The sequence below is a fragment of the Saccopteryx leptura genome, chromosome X, assembly GCF_036850995.1.
Source record: "Saccopteryx leptura isolate mSacLep1 chromosome X, mSacLep1_pri_phased_curated, whole genome shotgun sequence".
NCBI lineage: Eukaryota > Metazoa > Chordata > Mammalia > Chiroptera > Emballonuridae > Saccopteryx > Saccopteryx leptura.
The window spans coordinates 102,583,437-102,596,450 of record NC_089516.1 but is presented as its reverse complement, the minus strand read 5'-3'; the positions used below and the strand labels follow the sequence as shown (position 1 = coordinate 102,596,450).

General features: G+C 39.2%; 1 protein-coding gene across 1 annotated transcript in view; it reads left to right on the top strand.

Annotated features, from left to right (window-relative positions):
• The window catches only part of TRPC5 (transient receptor potential cation channel subfamily C member 5), a 352,945-nt gene that overhangs the window by 218,463 nt on the left and 121,468 nt on the right, over window positions 1–13,014 (top strand). Inside the window, exon 3 of the mRNA XM_066356460.1 lies at window positions 3,139–3,660. Coding sequence (XP_066212557.1) covers window positions 3,139–3,660 — 522 coding nt within the window. The remainder of the gene's footprint in view (window positions 1–3,138; window positions 3,661–13,014) is intronic.

The window sequence follows — 13,014 nt, the reverse complement described above, 5'->3', positions numbered from 1 at the left end:
TGTTTGGCCCTTGATGTCAACCATGTCATAAAGTCCTGATTATTATCAAAAACCCTTGTCCCTTACTATAGAATATCTTTCTTTACCATGACTGTCCTCATAATGGTCTATGATTCCTGCATAGTCTAGGAAAGGAAAAGCAGCAGGATGAAGAGAGGTAGAAGAATAGTGTAGCAGAAGAATAGAAATCTATAGTCTTTGGGCCAAATTCTCCATTTTGAAGCAATAGAATTATAAAAATGACAAGTGGGAACTGTCCTAAGTTTTTGTGAAATCAGAGTATTCCCTATAGAGCTTGTCTGCTAACCTTCCTTAAAGTCTTGAGATGTCTATTGCCTCAGCTGATCATTGGAAGGTAAGACCCAAGCAAACTAGCTCACATTGACTCAAATTGTAGGAGCTAGGTTTTTTAAGAAGAGTCAATTTTTTAATTTGAGATTTGAAAACTTAATTCATTTTTACTCAGTGCTCGCTGTATGTCTAGTAGTATGCTAGATGCTATAGAGAAAACAAGAGCAGACTAAAACAATTCTGCTTTCAAAGAGCTCAAAAACTTATTGAAGAGGCAAAAATCATACATGTGAAATAATTAAAGAACAATATATGGCATTATCAGAAAAGTGAGATCTTGGGTGTGTGATATAGTGCCCACAACATCTGGGTGGTCAGTAAAGGGTGAGATCAAGTTAAGACAAGGAGCTGAAAGTTAGGTCTTATAATAACCCTTTATTGGCAGATAAATTGGGTAGACCATTCTATACAGGGACCCCACAAGGCTATACACACAGAGAGCAATGAATGAGCTAGGTGTGGCAACCTGTGAATGATAAAGCTGACTGAAGAAAAACAGGCAGTCTGGCTAGGAGGACATGGCTGGTCATTGCAGATCAGGTTCCTTTTGAAAAGATTTCATCTCTGGTTTCACATACTCAGAAAGCTAAATGGAGAATAAAAGGCTCCTTGTTGAGTACTAAGTCAAAGACAATGGAATCAGATGGTTCCAAAAAGCATTTCATATTCTAGGCATACACAGGAACCTGTCAGCTTCATGATACAAGTGAGCTAAGCAATATACATAAGTGCCATTATGTGTCTTAGACAGGCCTGGCAGCATTCACATAGAAGAAAATAAGAAAATAAAAGAGTAGGAAAAACAGAAAGAGCAAGGAAGTAGAGAAAAATGGACAAGAAGAACAGCATGGTAAGGAGCAGACACGTACCTCCAGTCTAACCCAGAGAATCCTGTGCTACCATCTATTTTCCTTCTACCTCCCACTTCCTGCCTCTAGATCTTGATATAGATTGAAGAATTCTCTTGCCTATTGATATGAGGTGGATTCTCAGATCTGAGCTTCTTTCTTCTTGGGCCAACTGGGAAATATTATTCATTTATCATCTCTCCCAACTCTAGGCTTTATGCTGGTTGTGGTGTTTATGTTCATTACCAAGCCCACTGAGGCCTACTTCTTCTTTAGCCTGTAAGCTTCTGTTAATGTCTGAGATTATTCTGTCCAATTTACTTTATGAGCCAGTTGTTCAATATCTGCTGTCTTGTTTGTAGTTGCTCCCTCTAAATGTTTAACAATACAGTATTTTCTTGCTGCTCAATCCAAGCAATTGATGACTAATACGAAGCCAGCTCTCAACTATTCAGAGGCTGATACAACAACTTCCTGAAGGAAACAGATTTACTACCAAATTCTCCCCCTCTTTCTCTTCCACCTTTGTCTTATTCTCTGTTTTCTAACCACTTCTCTGTTTGTAAATATTTCATGCAAGGTGGGAAGTTTGGCAAAGGTGACAAAGAACTATAACTCACCTTTTTTCAGTTCTCCAGCAATTATGGGTTTCTTAAAGAAAATTAAGAGTAAAAAGGATCTATTGGTTAAAACAGTATTTGTCTATTCTGCAAGAATCTCAATTATCTATGTTCTCCCCCAGTTAAAATAAATATTTGGAACTGCTTTTTTTTTAAGTGTATTAAAATCAACATTTCATTACTTCCTGGAATCTTATATATTATTTTGAATACTCAGGTCCATTCTTCCATGATGCCTCATCCTCTGACTATTCTGGTCTTCTATATTGTCTAGCTCTAGATCCTACCACACTGAGACTCCTCTGTGAGTCTAGTCATTATTGGTCTGTGAATGAACTGGGTCCCAAAAGAAACATTTAAAGTTGAAAGATTTTTTTCTTCATTGATCAGGTTCTGCACTCACCAGAAATACTCTTGAATACCCAAAGAACTCCAAATCTTTCCTATGTACCTGTTATTTACACCCACATTGTGAACATAGCGTTTTTATCAAAGGTCCTTTTGCTACTGGTAGCCCTTCCCCTAAGCATAGAGGCCTCATTTACAGTCTACTTTTTCCTGACAATAACAGATTCTTTTTATCTTGTTGGGACCTAAGGGAAGTTGGAGGAACATTGTCTAGCCTTAGACTTTGGTCCCCTAAAGTTCTATATACATACAAAATCAGTATAACCATTTGAGGGTATCTTCTCTTTAGCTCCTCCCCCCACCACCCAGTCCTTGATTTTGTGGCATGGTCTTTAAAGTTGCTGGTTGTCTTTAGCTTTCCAAACAAATGTTCTTACAATCTCTGCTGCTCATTTGGAACTGAACACAAACTATTATGTTCTCTTACATACAAATTTGTGTAAGTCTAATCTACCAAACTAAGCTCCAGAAGGTCACGAAAAATGTTCTTTACTTATCTGTATCCCCCATTGTGCCTCAGACAGAATTGGGCATATTTTGGTCACATAATTTTAATATAAAAGGTCTAGAGTCTTACTACCTGGTTTTGAGTCTTGGCTCTACTTCTAAAAGCTGTGCAATCTCACATATATTTTTAACTTCTGTGTGCCTCAGCTTCTTCATTTGAAGTGATTATTTACCTCACAAGGTTGTTGTGGAGGTTAAATGAGGAGATACATATAAAGCACTTAGAACAGTGCTTGGAATACCATAAGCATTTCAAAAATAGCTATTATGGTAAGGAGGAGAATTGACAAAGAAATGAATGATGACTCCAATTTCTGAATTACTAGCATTTGATGGGCTCTGTATTCCCTCTTTCTCCAATCCTTAATTCCGCCCTCTTATGCTTTTTGTTTTATTTTACCTAGGTCCCCACTCTGTTGATGGACACCCAATTCTCTGAGTTCACACCAGACATCACTCCTATCATGCTGGCTGCCCACACCAACAACTATGAAATCATCAAACTGCTTGTCCAAAAACGGGTTACTATTCCACGGCCTCACAAGATACGCTGCAACTGTGTGGAGTGTGTTTCCAGTTCAGAGGTAGACAGCCTGCGCCACTCCCGCTCCCGTCTGAACATCTACAAAGCTCTGGCAAGCCCCTCACTCATTGCCTTATCAAGCGAGGACCCCATTCTAACTGCTTTCCGCTTGGGCTGGGAGCTCAAGGAGCTCAGCAAGGTAGAGAATGAGTTCAAGGCCGAGTATGAGGAGCTCTCCCAACAGTGCAAGCTTTTTGCCAAAGACCTGCTGGACCAAGCTCGGAGCTCCCGGGAACTTGAGATCATCCTCAACCATCGAGATGATCATAATGATGAATTTGACGTTCAGAGGTGCCATGATCTGGCCAAGTTGAAGGTAGCAATCAAATATCACCAGAAAGAGGTAAGCTGAGTCCTTCTCTGCTTTCAAGGAAGCTTTAACCCTCCGGGGTCCAGAGTAATAGAGCAGAGTTAGCATTTTTTTTTTTTTTACCACTTAGCCCTTTAAAAAACAAATGGTCAGATAGACCTCAAAAACAGACACACTTATCCAAGACACATATAGCCTGTGCATATTTTCTTTATGAACAAATAAGGAAAAATACCAATCACCTGGTTCTTTAATGGGAAAGCTCACATTAATTCAAAAAATTCATATTTAGCACTGTTCTAAGTGTTTGAAATACAGAAAACAGACACTTACCCTGTCTTCATGGAGCTTACAAGCTGGTGGTAGACTTTAAGTAAATTCTAACATTAATGAATATATAATTAAAAATTACCATTAAGTGCTCTGAAGAAGAATTTCTATGATAACACATAACAGAGGACCTTGCCCTATATACTGGGACATGTTAAGCAGTGATTATGGATGGTTCACTGTCTGGTACTGGTAACTTTTGACAGAACTAAGTCTTTGGAAGTCCTTCAGCAAGAAGGCTGACACATATATTTGAAATATGGAGTCATGCTGAGGGTGTATAGTGCTGTAGAAAGCTAGAACAACATCTGCTATGGTTTGAACTCCAAACTTTTAGGGTTTATCTTTTTAAGGAAGATCAGTTCAAGCAGAACACAGAATGAGAGGATTTGTTTTCCAACTTGGCTATATTTGCAATCTAGCCAGTGTTGTTCTACGCTATCGAATCAAAAAATTTTGGGGAAACATCTCACAAGCCCAAATGCCTATTTTAAATCTTTAAGGAGGCCATATGGTATAGTAAAAAAGGCAGGGACTTTAGAACCACAGCAACTGAGGATGGAATTCCAGCTCGCCAGCTGTATAACCTGAAGAAAGTCACTCAAATTTTCAGGACGTTATTTATTTATTTGTTTGTTTCTTTATTTATTTTGTGACAGAGACAGAGAGGGACAGATAGAGAGAGACAGGAAGGGAGAGAAATGAGAAGCATTGATTACTTTCTCATACATGCCTTGACCGGGGGACTACAGCAGACCGAGTGACCCTTTGCTTAAGCCAGGAACCTTGGGCTCAAGCTGGTGAGCCTTGCTCAAACCAGATGAACCCGTGCTCAAGCCAGCAACCTCAATGTTCGAACCTGGGTCCCCTACATTCAAGTTTGACACTCTATCCACTGCACCACTGCCTGGTCAGGCCGTTTCATTTATAAAATGGAGATGATAACAGTTCTTCAACTTCATAGGGCTATCATAAGAAATAAATGAGAAAGTGCTAGGGTGGCACAGTATTTTACTGTCCATTTTTCTCTCTCTTCCAATGCTACCAGAAGGCAGATTGAAATAAGTATATGCAAGAGGTACTTGCCATCTAAAGGGCAACTGGCAGTAGCACCGCTTTCATGGGTCTGACCTAGACCTGAGGCAAATCACATTCTGTGCTCACTTGGCCTCTTTATCTGAAACAGGAAAAAAAATACTATGCCTTTGAAATGAAGCAAAAATGAGTACCAGAAAGGGATATAAAATGACAAAAGAGCAACATAAATATTGAAAGGACTGTATTGGGCAGGATAGTAAATAGGCCCACCCAAGTCTCCTTATCTTGTTTTGCCACTAATTGCTGTAAGTTATTTACTAAGCCTGAAATTACTTAAACTCACTTTTTACTTCTGAAAAATGGGAATAATAACAGGAACACTTACTTCCCTGGGAAATATAAAGTTTAAATAAAATAAAACATAATATACCTAATGCACAGCACAATTTTCAGCATACATTAGGCATTCAATAAATATTAGCTGGTATTATTATTCATTTTCATTGTTACACATGGGGACCTTGGTATATGGACTGATTATGTGTACTAAAATTGTAGGTAGTAGATATAGTAATAACTCATCCTCTCCCATAGTACTCCCTCCCTCCCACTGCCATACCACCAATGTATAGTATCAGTTGTGTTAAATAGTCCGTTGTAAGGTCTAATTGACTTTTCTTCACTTTGATATATGTATATATACATATCCATTAATGATATATAATATAGTTTCAGTGTGTTTTTCACTTGACATAAATTGTTACAATACTGTGAGAAAAATACATAAGTATTTTAGAACAAGAACTGCTTCCAGGGCCCTGGCCGGTTGGCTCAGTGGTAGAGCATCGGCCTGGCGTGCAAGAGTCCTGGGTTCGATTCCTGGCTAGGGCACACAGGAGAAGCGCCCATCTGCTTCTCTACCCCTCCCCCTCTCCTTCCTCACTGTCTCTCTCTTCCCCTCCCACAGCCAGGGCTCCATTGGAGCAAAGTTGGCACCGGGCACTGAGGATGGCTCCATGGCCTCAGCCTCAGGCGCTAGAATGCCTCTGGTTGCAACAGAGCAACACCCCAGATGGGCAGAGCACCACCCCCTGGTGGGCATGCCGGGTGGATCCCAGTTGGGCACATGTGGGAGTCTGTCTGACTGCCTCCCCATTTCCAACTTCAGAAAAAAAAAAAAAAAGAACTGCTTCCAGGTGACAAAATGGTTAATGGGAATAGAACTACAAAGAAATAGATATTGCAGAATATAACTCACGTTTGCATTCCCTACTTCACTAGATAGCAGATAAATTTCATAGTTTAAGGCTCCCATTCCTCCCAAAATTGGTAGACCATTTATTTTCAAACAATTTACCTGCACTATTTAATCAATTTTGTATTAATAAATCATCTCCCAACTACTTTATCACTTGAGGCTTTCTGCACATATAATCTTCATATTATAATTTTAGTTACTTCTCCATTTGGAAACCATTGTCATGAGTTCCTTGCTCTTATGGGGATCTGTTTAGCATATGATCATGGACTCACCCTTGGGTTCTACATTCATTGCCCACCAACCCTCATTTTTCCCCTCATGTTTTAGTCCTTTATTTTCCTGAAACTTTGTTCTCTATGTCCCTTATGTCATAATTTATCTTGTTGCCTGACCAGGCAGTGGCGCAGTGTACAGAGCATCGGGCTGGGACACCAAGGACTCAGGTTCGAAACCTTGAAGTCATCGGCTTGAGCACAGGCTCATCCGGCTTGAGTGCGGGCTCACCAGCTTGAGTGTGGGGTTGCTGGCTTGAGTGTTGATCATACACATGATCCCATGGTTGCTGGCTTGAGCCAAAAGGTCAGTGGCTTGAAGCCCAAGGTCACTGGCTTGAAGCCCAAGGTTACTGGCTTGAGCCCAAGGTCTCTGGCTTCAGCAAGGGTTCACTCACTCTGCTATTGCCCCCTGGGTCAAGGCACATATGAGAAAGCAATCAATGAACAAGCAATCAACTAATAACAAAGATGCCACAATGAAGAATAGACGATTCTCTTCTCTCTCCCTTCTTGTATGCCTGCCCCTATCTGTCCCTATCTCAGACTCTTTCAAAAAATTTTTATCTTGTTTTGTTATTACAGAATATTCTTATGTTATTATATGTTCATGCAATATAGTTCTCAGCTATCATTATACCAACATGAATGTGACAAGGAATTATATTTCCTTTTCCTGACTTAACTAAGTGCCAGAAATTCCAAATTTGGTTTCAGGGTCCATTTGCTGTGTATATTCAAGTGCAAGAGGTCATTTTTTTATTGTGGTAAAATATACATAACAAAATTTATCATGTTAAGCATTTTTAAGTTTACAGTTCAATGGCATTAAGTACTATATTCATATTCATGAGCAACCATCACCAAAAATGACTAGGAGTCATTTTTTTTAAGATGCACAAGTTTTGGGGTGTCTACTTTTTTACAGTTGTGAACCCATATGAACCACGTTATTTATAATCCATAATGCTGGCAAAGTAGCACCTTTTTTTTTTTACTCTCACATCTTTTACTTATTTTTTTTATTCATTTTAGAGAGGAGAGAGAGAGAGAGATGGGGAGGTAAAGCAGGAAGCATCAACTCCCATATGTGCCTTGACCAGGCAAGCCTAGGGTTTTGAACAGGCAACCTCAGCGTTCCAGGTTGACGCTCAATCCACTGCATACCACAGGTCAGACAGTAGCACCTTTTAACTATTCAAAATTATGTTTATTCAGCAGTAATACAAAAGTAATCCAAAAAGCACTGTATTTATGCAAAAATCAACAATTTATGCCTGGTGGTATTTACTCTTCATTGTAAATCAAATCAGTGAGAGTTCTGGAATTTAATAGACTGAATGAATTCAGTCAGAGCACATCGAAACCCAACTCCAGGCTTACAGTAAATACAGCAAGGACAGTGAGGTCTCGACTCCAATGTCAATAATTTTATGAAAAATAATATACTTTCACATAAACCTAAATATGTCCCAAAGTTTAATCCCATGGCCAGAGGCTTCAGAATTATGTCAGTCTTATATATTTAGCTCCAAATTTTCCAAGATAAATTACCTTAACAATGGCTATAGATAAATTTTATAGTTTATTTTAGTTTAGTTTAATTTTATGTTTTATTTTTAGTTTAGTTTCTTTTAAAACTAAGCCACACCAATTATCAGGGCAAGCTCAAAAATACAGATATACCTTAATGTCTGTACTCCAAAGACTGTTTCCAGAATGTAAAACATGATTTATAATCATCAAAATCTATAAATCTCGCCCTGGCTGGTTGGCTCAGCGGTAGAGCATCGGCCTGGCGTGTAGGGGTCCTGGGTTCGATTCCCGGCCAGGGCACACAGGAGAGGCGCCCATCTGCTTCTCCACCCCTCCCCCTCTCCTTCCTCTCTGTCTCTCTGTTCCCCTCTTGCAGCAAGGCTCCATTGGAGCAAAGATGGCCTGGGCGCTGGGGATGACTCTGTGGCCTCTGCCTCAGGTGCTAGAATGGCTCTGGATGCAACAGAGCGATGCCCCAGAGGGGCAGAACATCGCCCCCTGGTGGGCATGCCGGGTGAATCCTGGTTGGGCACATGCAGGAGTCTGTCTGACTGCCTCCCCGTTTCCAGCTTCGGAAAAATGAAAAAAAAATCTATAAATCTCTTCTAAATTGTGACTTAATTTCCACTAAAGAATTTTGTAATCCTTCCCAATCTCTGAAATACAGTTTTAAAAACAACTGTTCCATTGACTCTCAAATGAGTACACAATTAACTCTTAAACAACTGGAGGTTAGGGGCATCAACACCCCCACACAGTTGAGAATACACCTGTAACTTTCAACTTCGCAAAAACTTAACTACTAATAGCCTACTATTGACCAGAAACATTTGCAATAATATGTCAACTAACACATATTTTGTATATGTATTATATACTGTATTCTTACAATAAAGCTAATGAAAAGAAACTGCTATTAAGAAAATTATAAAAAAAATAGGCTTACAGTACATATTTATTGAAAAAAATCTGCATATAAGTATACATAGGCAGTTCAAACCAGTAGTTCAAGAGTCAACTGTAGTCTCTAATTGCTCTCTATTCAATCTACATGTCTAATTTAGATTAACCCTGAACAAATCACCTTGAACAAAGCAGCAATGCCCTCATTTGGGGGATGTTTTTGTCATTTCAAGTTTAGTGTGTTTGGATTAGAAACAATCCTATGAGCTACTGGGGTTCTAATAATTCAAGTGTGTGTCAGCACACTTATTTTCAAAAGTCCTTGATCTGAGAAGGCAGACTAAGTCTGTTCAATAAATATCCATAATCTTGTTTTTTTTAAAGTGAAACATATAAATAGTTCTTAAGGTCATAAGCATAAAAACGGTTGTGATCTTGATTATTTATTTTATTATACAACACATTTGAACACCAACTTTCACAGTAAAAATTCTCCTTTATGTATGATATGATAGAACTAGGCAAACTAACCTTTACATTGGACACAAATGAAGGAATGAAAAGTAATTTTATCCTTCGATTATATATAGGGCAAATGAGTTCAGCTTTCTGGTAGATAAAATTCTTCAAATTCCTTGTAGGTATATAGTTTATTTGTGATTACTTATCAAGAAGTAAAAATTTAGCATCAGACTGGGATGCTGAGGACCCAGGTTCAAAATCTCAAGGTTGCCGGCTTGAGCACAGGATCATCAGCTTGAGCACGGGGTCACTGGCTCAAGCGTGGGACCATAGACATGAACTATAGTCCCTGGTTTGAGCCCAAAAGTCGCTGGCTTAAAGCCCAAGGTCACTGGCTTGAGTGCAAGGTCACTAGCTTGAGCAAGGGGTCACTCACTCTTCTGTAGCCCCCAAGTCAAGACACATATGAGAAAGCAGTCAATGGACAACTAAGGAGCTGCAATGAAGAATTGATGCTTCTCATCTCTCTCCTTTTCTGTCTGTCCCAATCTGTCCCTTTGTCTCTCTCTCTCTGTCTCTGTCACACACACAAAAAGTAAAAATTTATACCTAAACTGAGTTACACCCCAGGGTCTGGTGAAATATATTTGGTTTGAGGATTGCATGTTGGAAGCCCATAAGTAAGTGGGAGACATCTTTTAAAAGGTGAACTTTTCCAGATGAGCTTCAGACCTTGAAGAAGGCTAGACAAAATATATCTTGCAGGACCAGAATTACTCAAAGGAGAAACAAACTTTAGATGAGAATGAGAGAGCTAAACTAAATAAGAAAACTTGTCTTTGTTTTCACATCTGATTTCATGCCTAATTCCACTTGGACCATGAGGTTCTATCTTCAAAGATAGGTAGGTTACTTCCTCAGTGTCCATACTCAGAACAGGAAAGAGGAAATGTGCTATTTCTCCACTCTCTAAGGTCATTCTTGCTGACACCCTGTACAATCTTCTTTTAAATTATTCTGTAATTCCAACAAGGCAGAAATACCCAGTACAAAAACAAACTTTTTCAAAAGGCGGAGGTATTGTAAGAGAGGAGCTACAGAGCCCTGGCCGGTTGGCTCAGCGGTAGAGCGTCGGCCTGGCATGCGGGGGACCCGGGTTGGATTCCCGGCCAGGGCACACAGGAGAAGCGCCCATTTGCTTCTCCACCCCCCCTCCTTCCTCTCTGTCTCTCTCTTCCCCTCCCGCAGCCAGGGCTCTATTGGAGCAAAGATGGCCCGGGCGCTGGGGATGGCTCCTTGGCCTCTGCCCCAGGTGCTAGAGTGGCTCTGGTCGCTGCAGAGCAACGCCCCGGAGGGGCAGAGCATCGCCTCCTGGTGGGCAGAGCGTTGCCCCCTGGTGGGCGTGCTGGGTGGATCCCGGTCGGGCGCATGCGGGAGTCTGTCTGACTGTCTCTCCCCGTTTCCAGCTTCAGAAAAATACAAAAAAAAAAAAAAAAAAAAAAAGAGAGGAGCTACAGAGACTACTGCACCATGGAAAAGTACCCAAATATTAGCCTGCCCACATCTAAAGGTTTCAAACCGACAACGTACCTGCATGTCCCTTAAACCTTGAGCTAAAAAGCTATATTCCACAAAACAAACAAACAAACAAATAGACGAGATCGGACGCGTTCAGGGTGGTATGGCCGTAGACCAAACAAACAAATAGACAATATTTTTTATAAAATTATCTGCAGCCTGACCAGGAAGTAGCGCAGTGGATAGTGTCAGCCTGGGACACAGGGGACCCGCGTTTGAAATCCAAGGTCTCTGGCTTGAGAATAGGCTCATATGACTTGAACATAGGCTCATAAGCTTGAGCTCAGGGTTGCTGGGTTGAGCATGGGATCATGGACATGACCCCAAGGTCACTGGCTTGAGAAAGGGGTCACTCACTCTGCTGGAGGCCCCAGTCAAGGCACATATGAGAAAGCAATCAATGTACAACTAAGGTGCCACAACGAAGAATTGATGCTCCTCATTTCTCTCCCTTCCAGTCTGTCTGTCTGTCTCTCTCAAATAATAAATAAATAAATAAATAAATAAATAAATAAATAAAATCACCTGGAACACAATCTATTTTCCAAAACTGAAAGGTAGGGGGTTGCAAACATTAGAAATTTAAAAGATATAGTTTTAAGAAAGGCCAATACTTCAGTAAGAATAAAACTATTAAAATGATCAGTATTTATATAAATAAATAAAATGATTGATATTGCCAGAATTTGTTGTAATCTAGAATCACGTGTATTTGTGCATTTTCAGCAACAGATTTTGTTAATGGCAACTTTGATTAAAGAAATCTGAAATACTAAAGTTGCGTTTCATAACTGTGGCTCTCTACTATACACAATACTTGTGTTAAACTAAAAAACACCTCTTGAGATACTTTCTGCATTTCATTAGGTTCTTTAAGATGAAATTGTGACAAAGGTAAAGAGTTCAGTGGTTTCCTTGCCTTGCTGAAATGCTGTTCCATTCTGCAGTGGTATAAATGGAGATCATCTTCAAAGATTCTTTATTACCCCGATGAGATATTATATTCAAGACCAATGTATAGTTGTATCTGTTAATACAAATAACTCCCAAATAACTTCAGGAGCTAGGGGATATTTTTAAGTTTTATGGTTGGTTAGTTGGTTGATAAGTTAAGGGTATTATATTCAGAAAAACAAGTTTTAAATGAGGACTGAAGGGATAAGATCTTTACAAAAGTAATAAGCATTTCCAAGAGGACGTGAGTAAACAACTCTAGTCTGTTACGATAAGGCTATCAATGCAATACAATAGTCAGCTTTGATGTAAAAAAAAATAATAGCTGTAAAAATTTAGTTGGACAATAGTGGATTAATAATGTTCAGTTACATAATCCCTCAGAAGCAAAACCTTAACTTTAAATGGAATATAATTCACTATTTCCTGAAAGTCATTTTCATTGTTTTTTCCTCATTACTAATCCTAACCCAAGTGATCTCCCAAAAAGAATTTAACTTGGTTAGGAAAAAAGAAAAAGAAGAAAAAAAAAAAAAAGATCAAAGGAATGAAACAAAAGTTGAGTCAAAACAATAACTTTGACATTGAGTAAATTAAGAAAGTCTTAATCTAAAAAAAAAGTGTTAATCTCTAAGAAAACAGATGTAAAACTATTCGATAAGCTTTACATGTCACACAGACTTGCAGGTATTGTCAAATAGACATTTTAAAGATATTCCTTAAAAGCCATTATTTCAAATACTCGTCCCATTGTCAGATATCTCATACCAAGACCTTTGAGAATTGTACCATTTTTTTGTTCCTTATTACCACCAAAATTAGGTGGAAATTTTATTTTAATTCTCATTTTACAAACAGGAAAGGACTAAATTTCAGAGATTTTTTTCAGGATTATGTGACAAAGAGAAAGGTTGAATCTCAGAGTCCTGGTGCAATATTCTTTGAGTATACTCCCCCTTCTGTTGAGTGGGGTTCTTTTATGTTTTTCAGTAACCTCCAAACTCACCAAGTAATTAAAATGACCACAAGATCTTTGATTTGTGAATTAAAGTT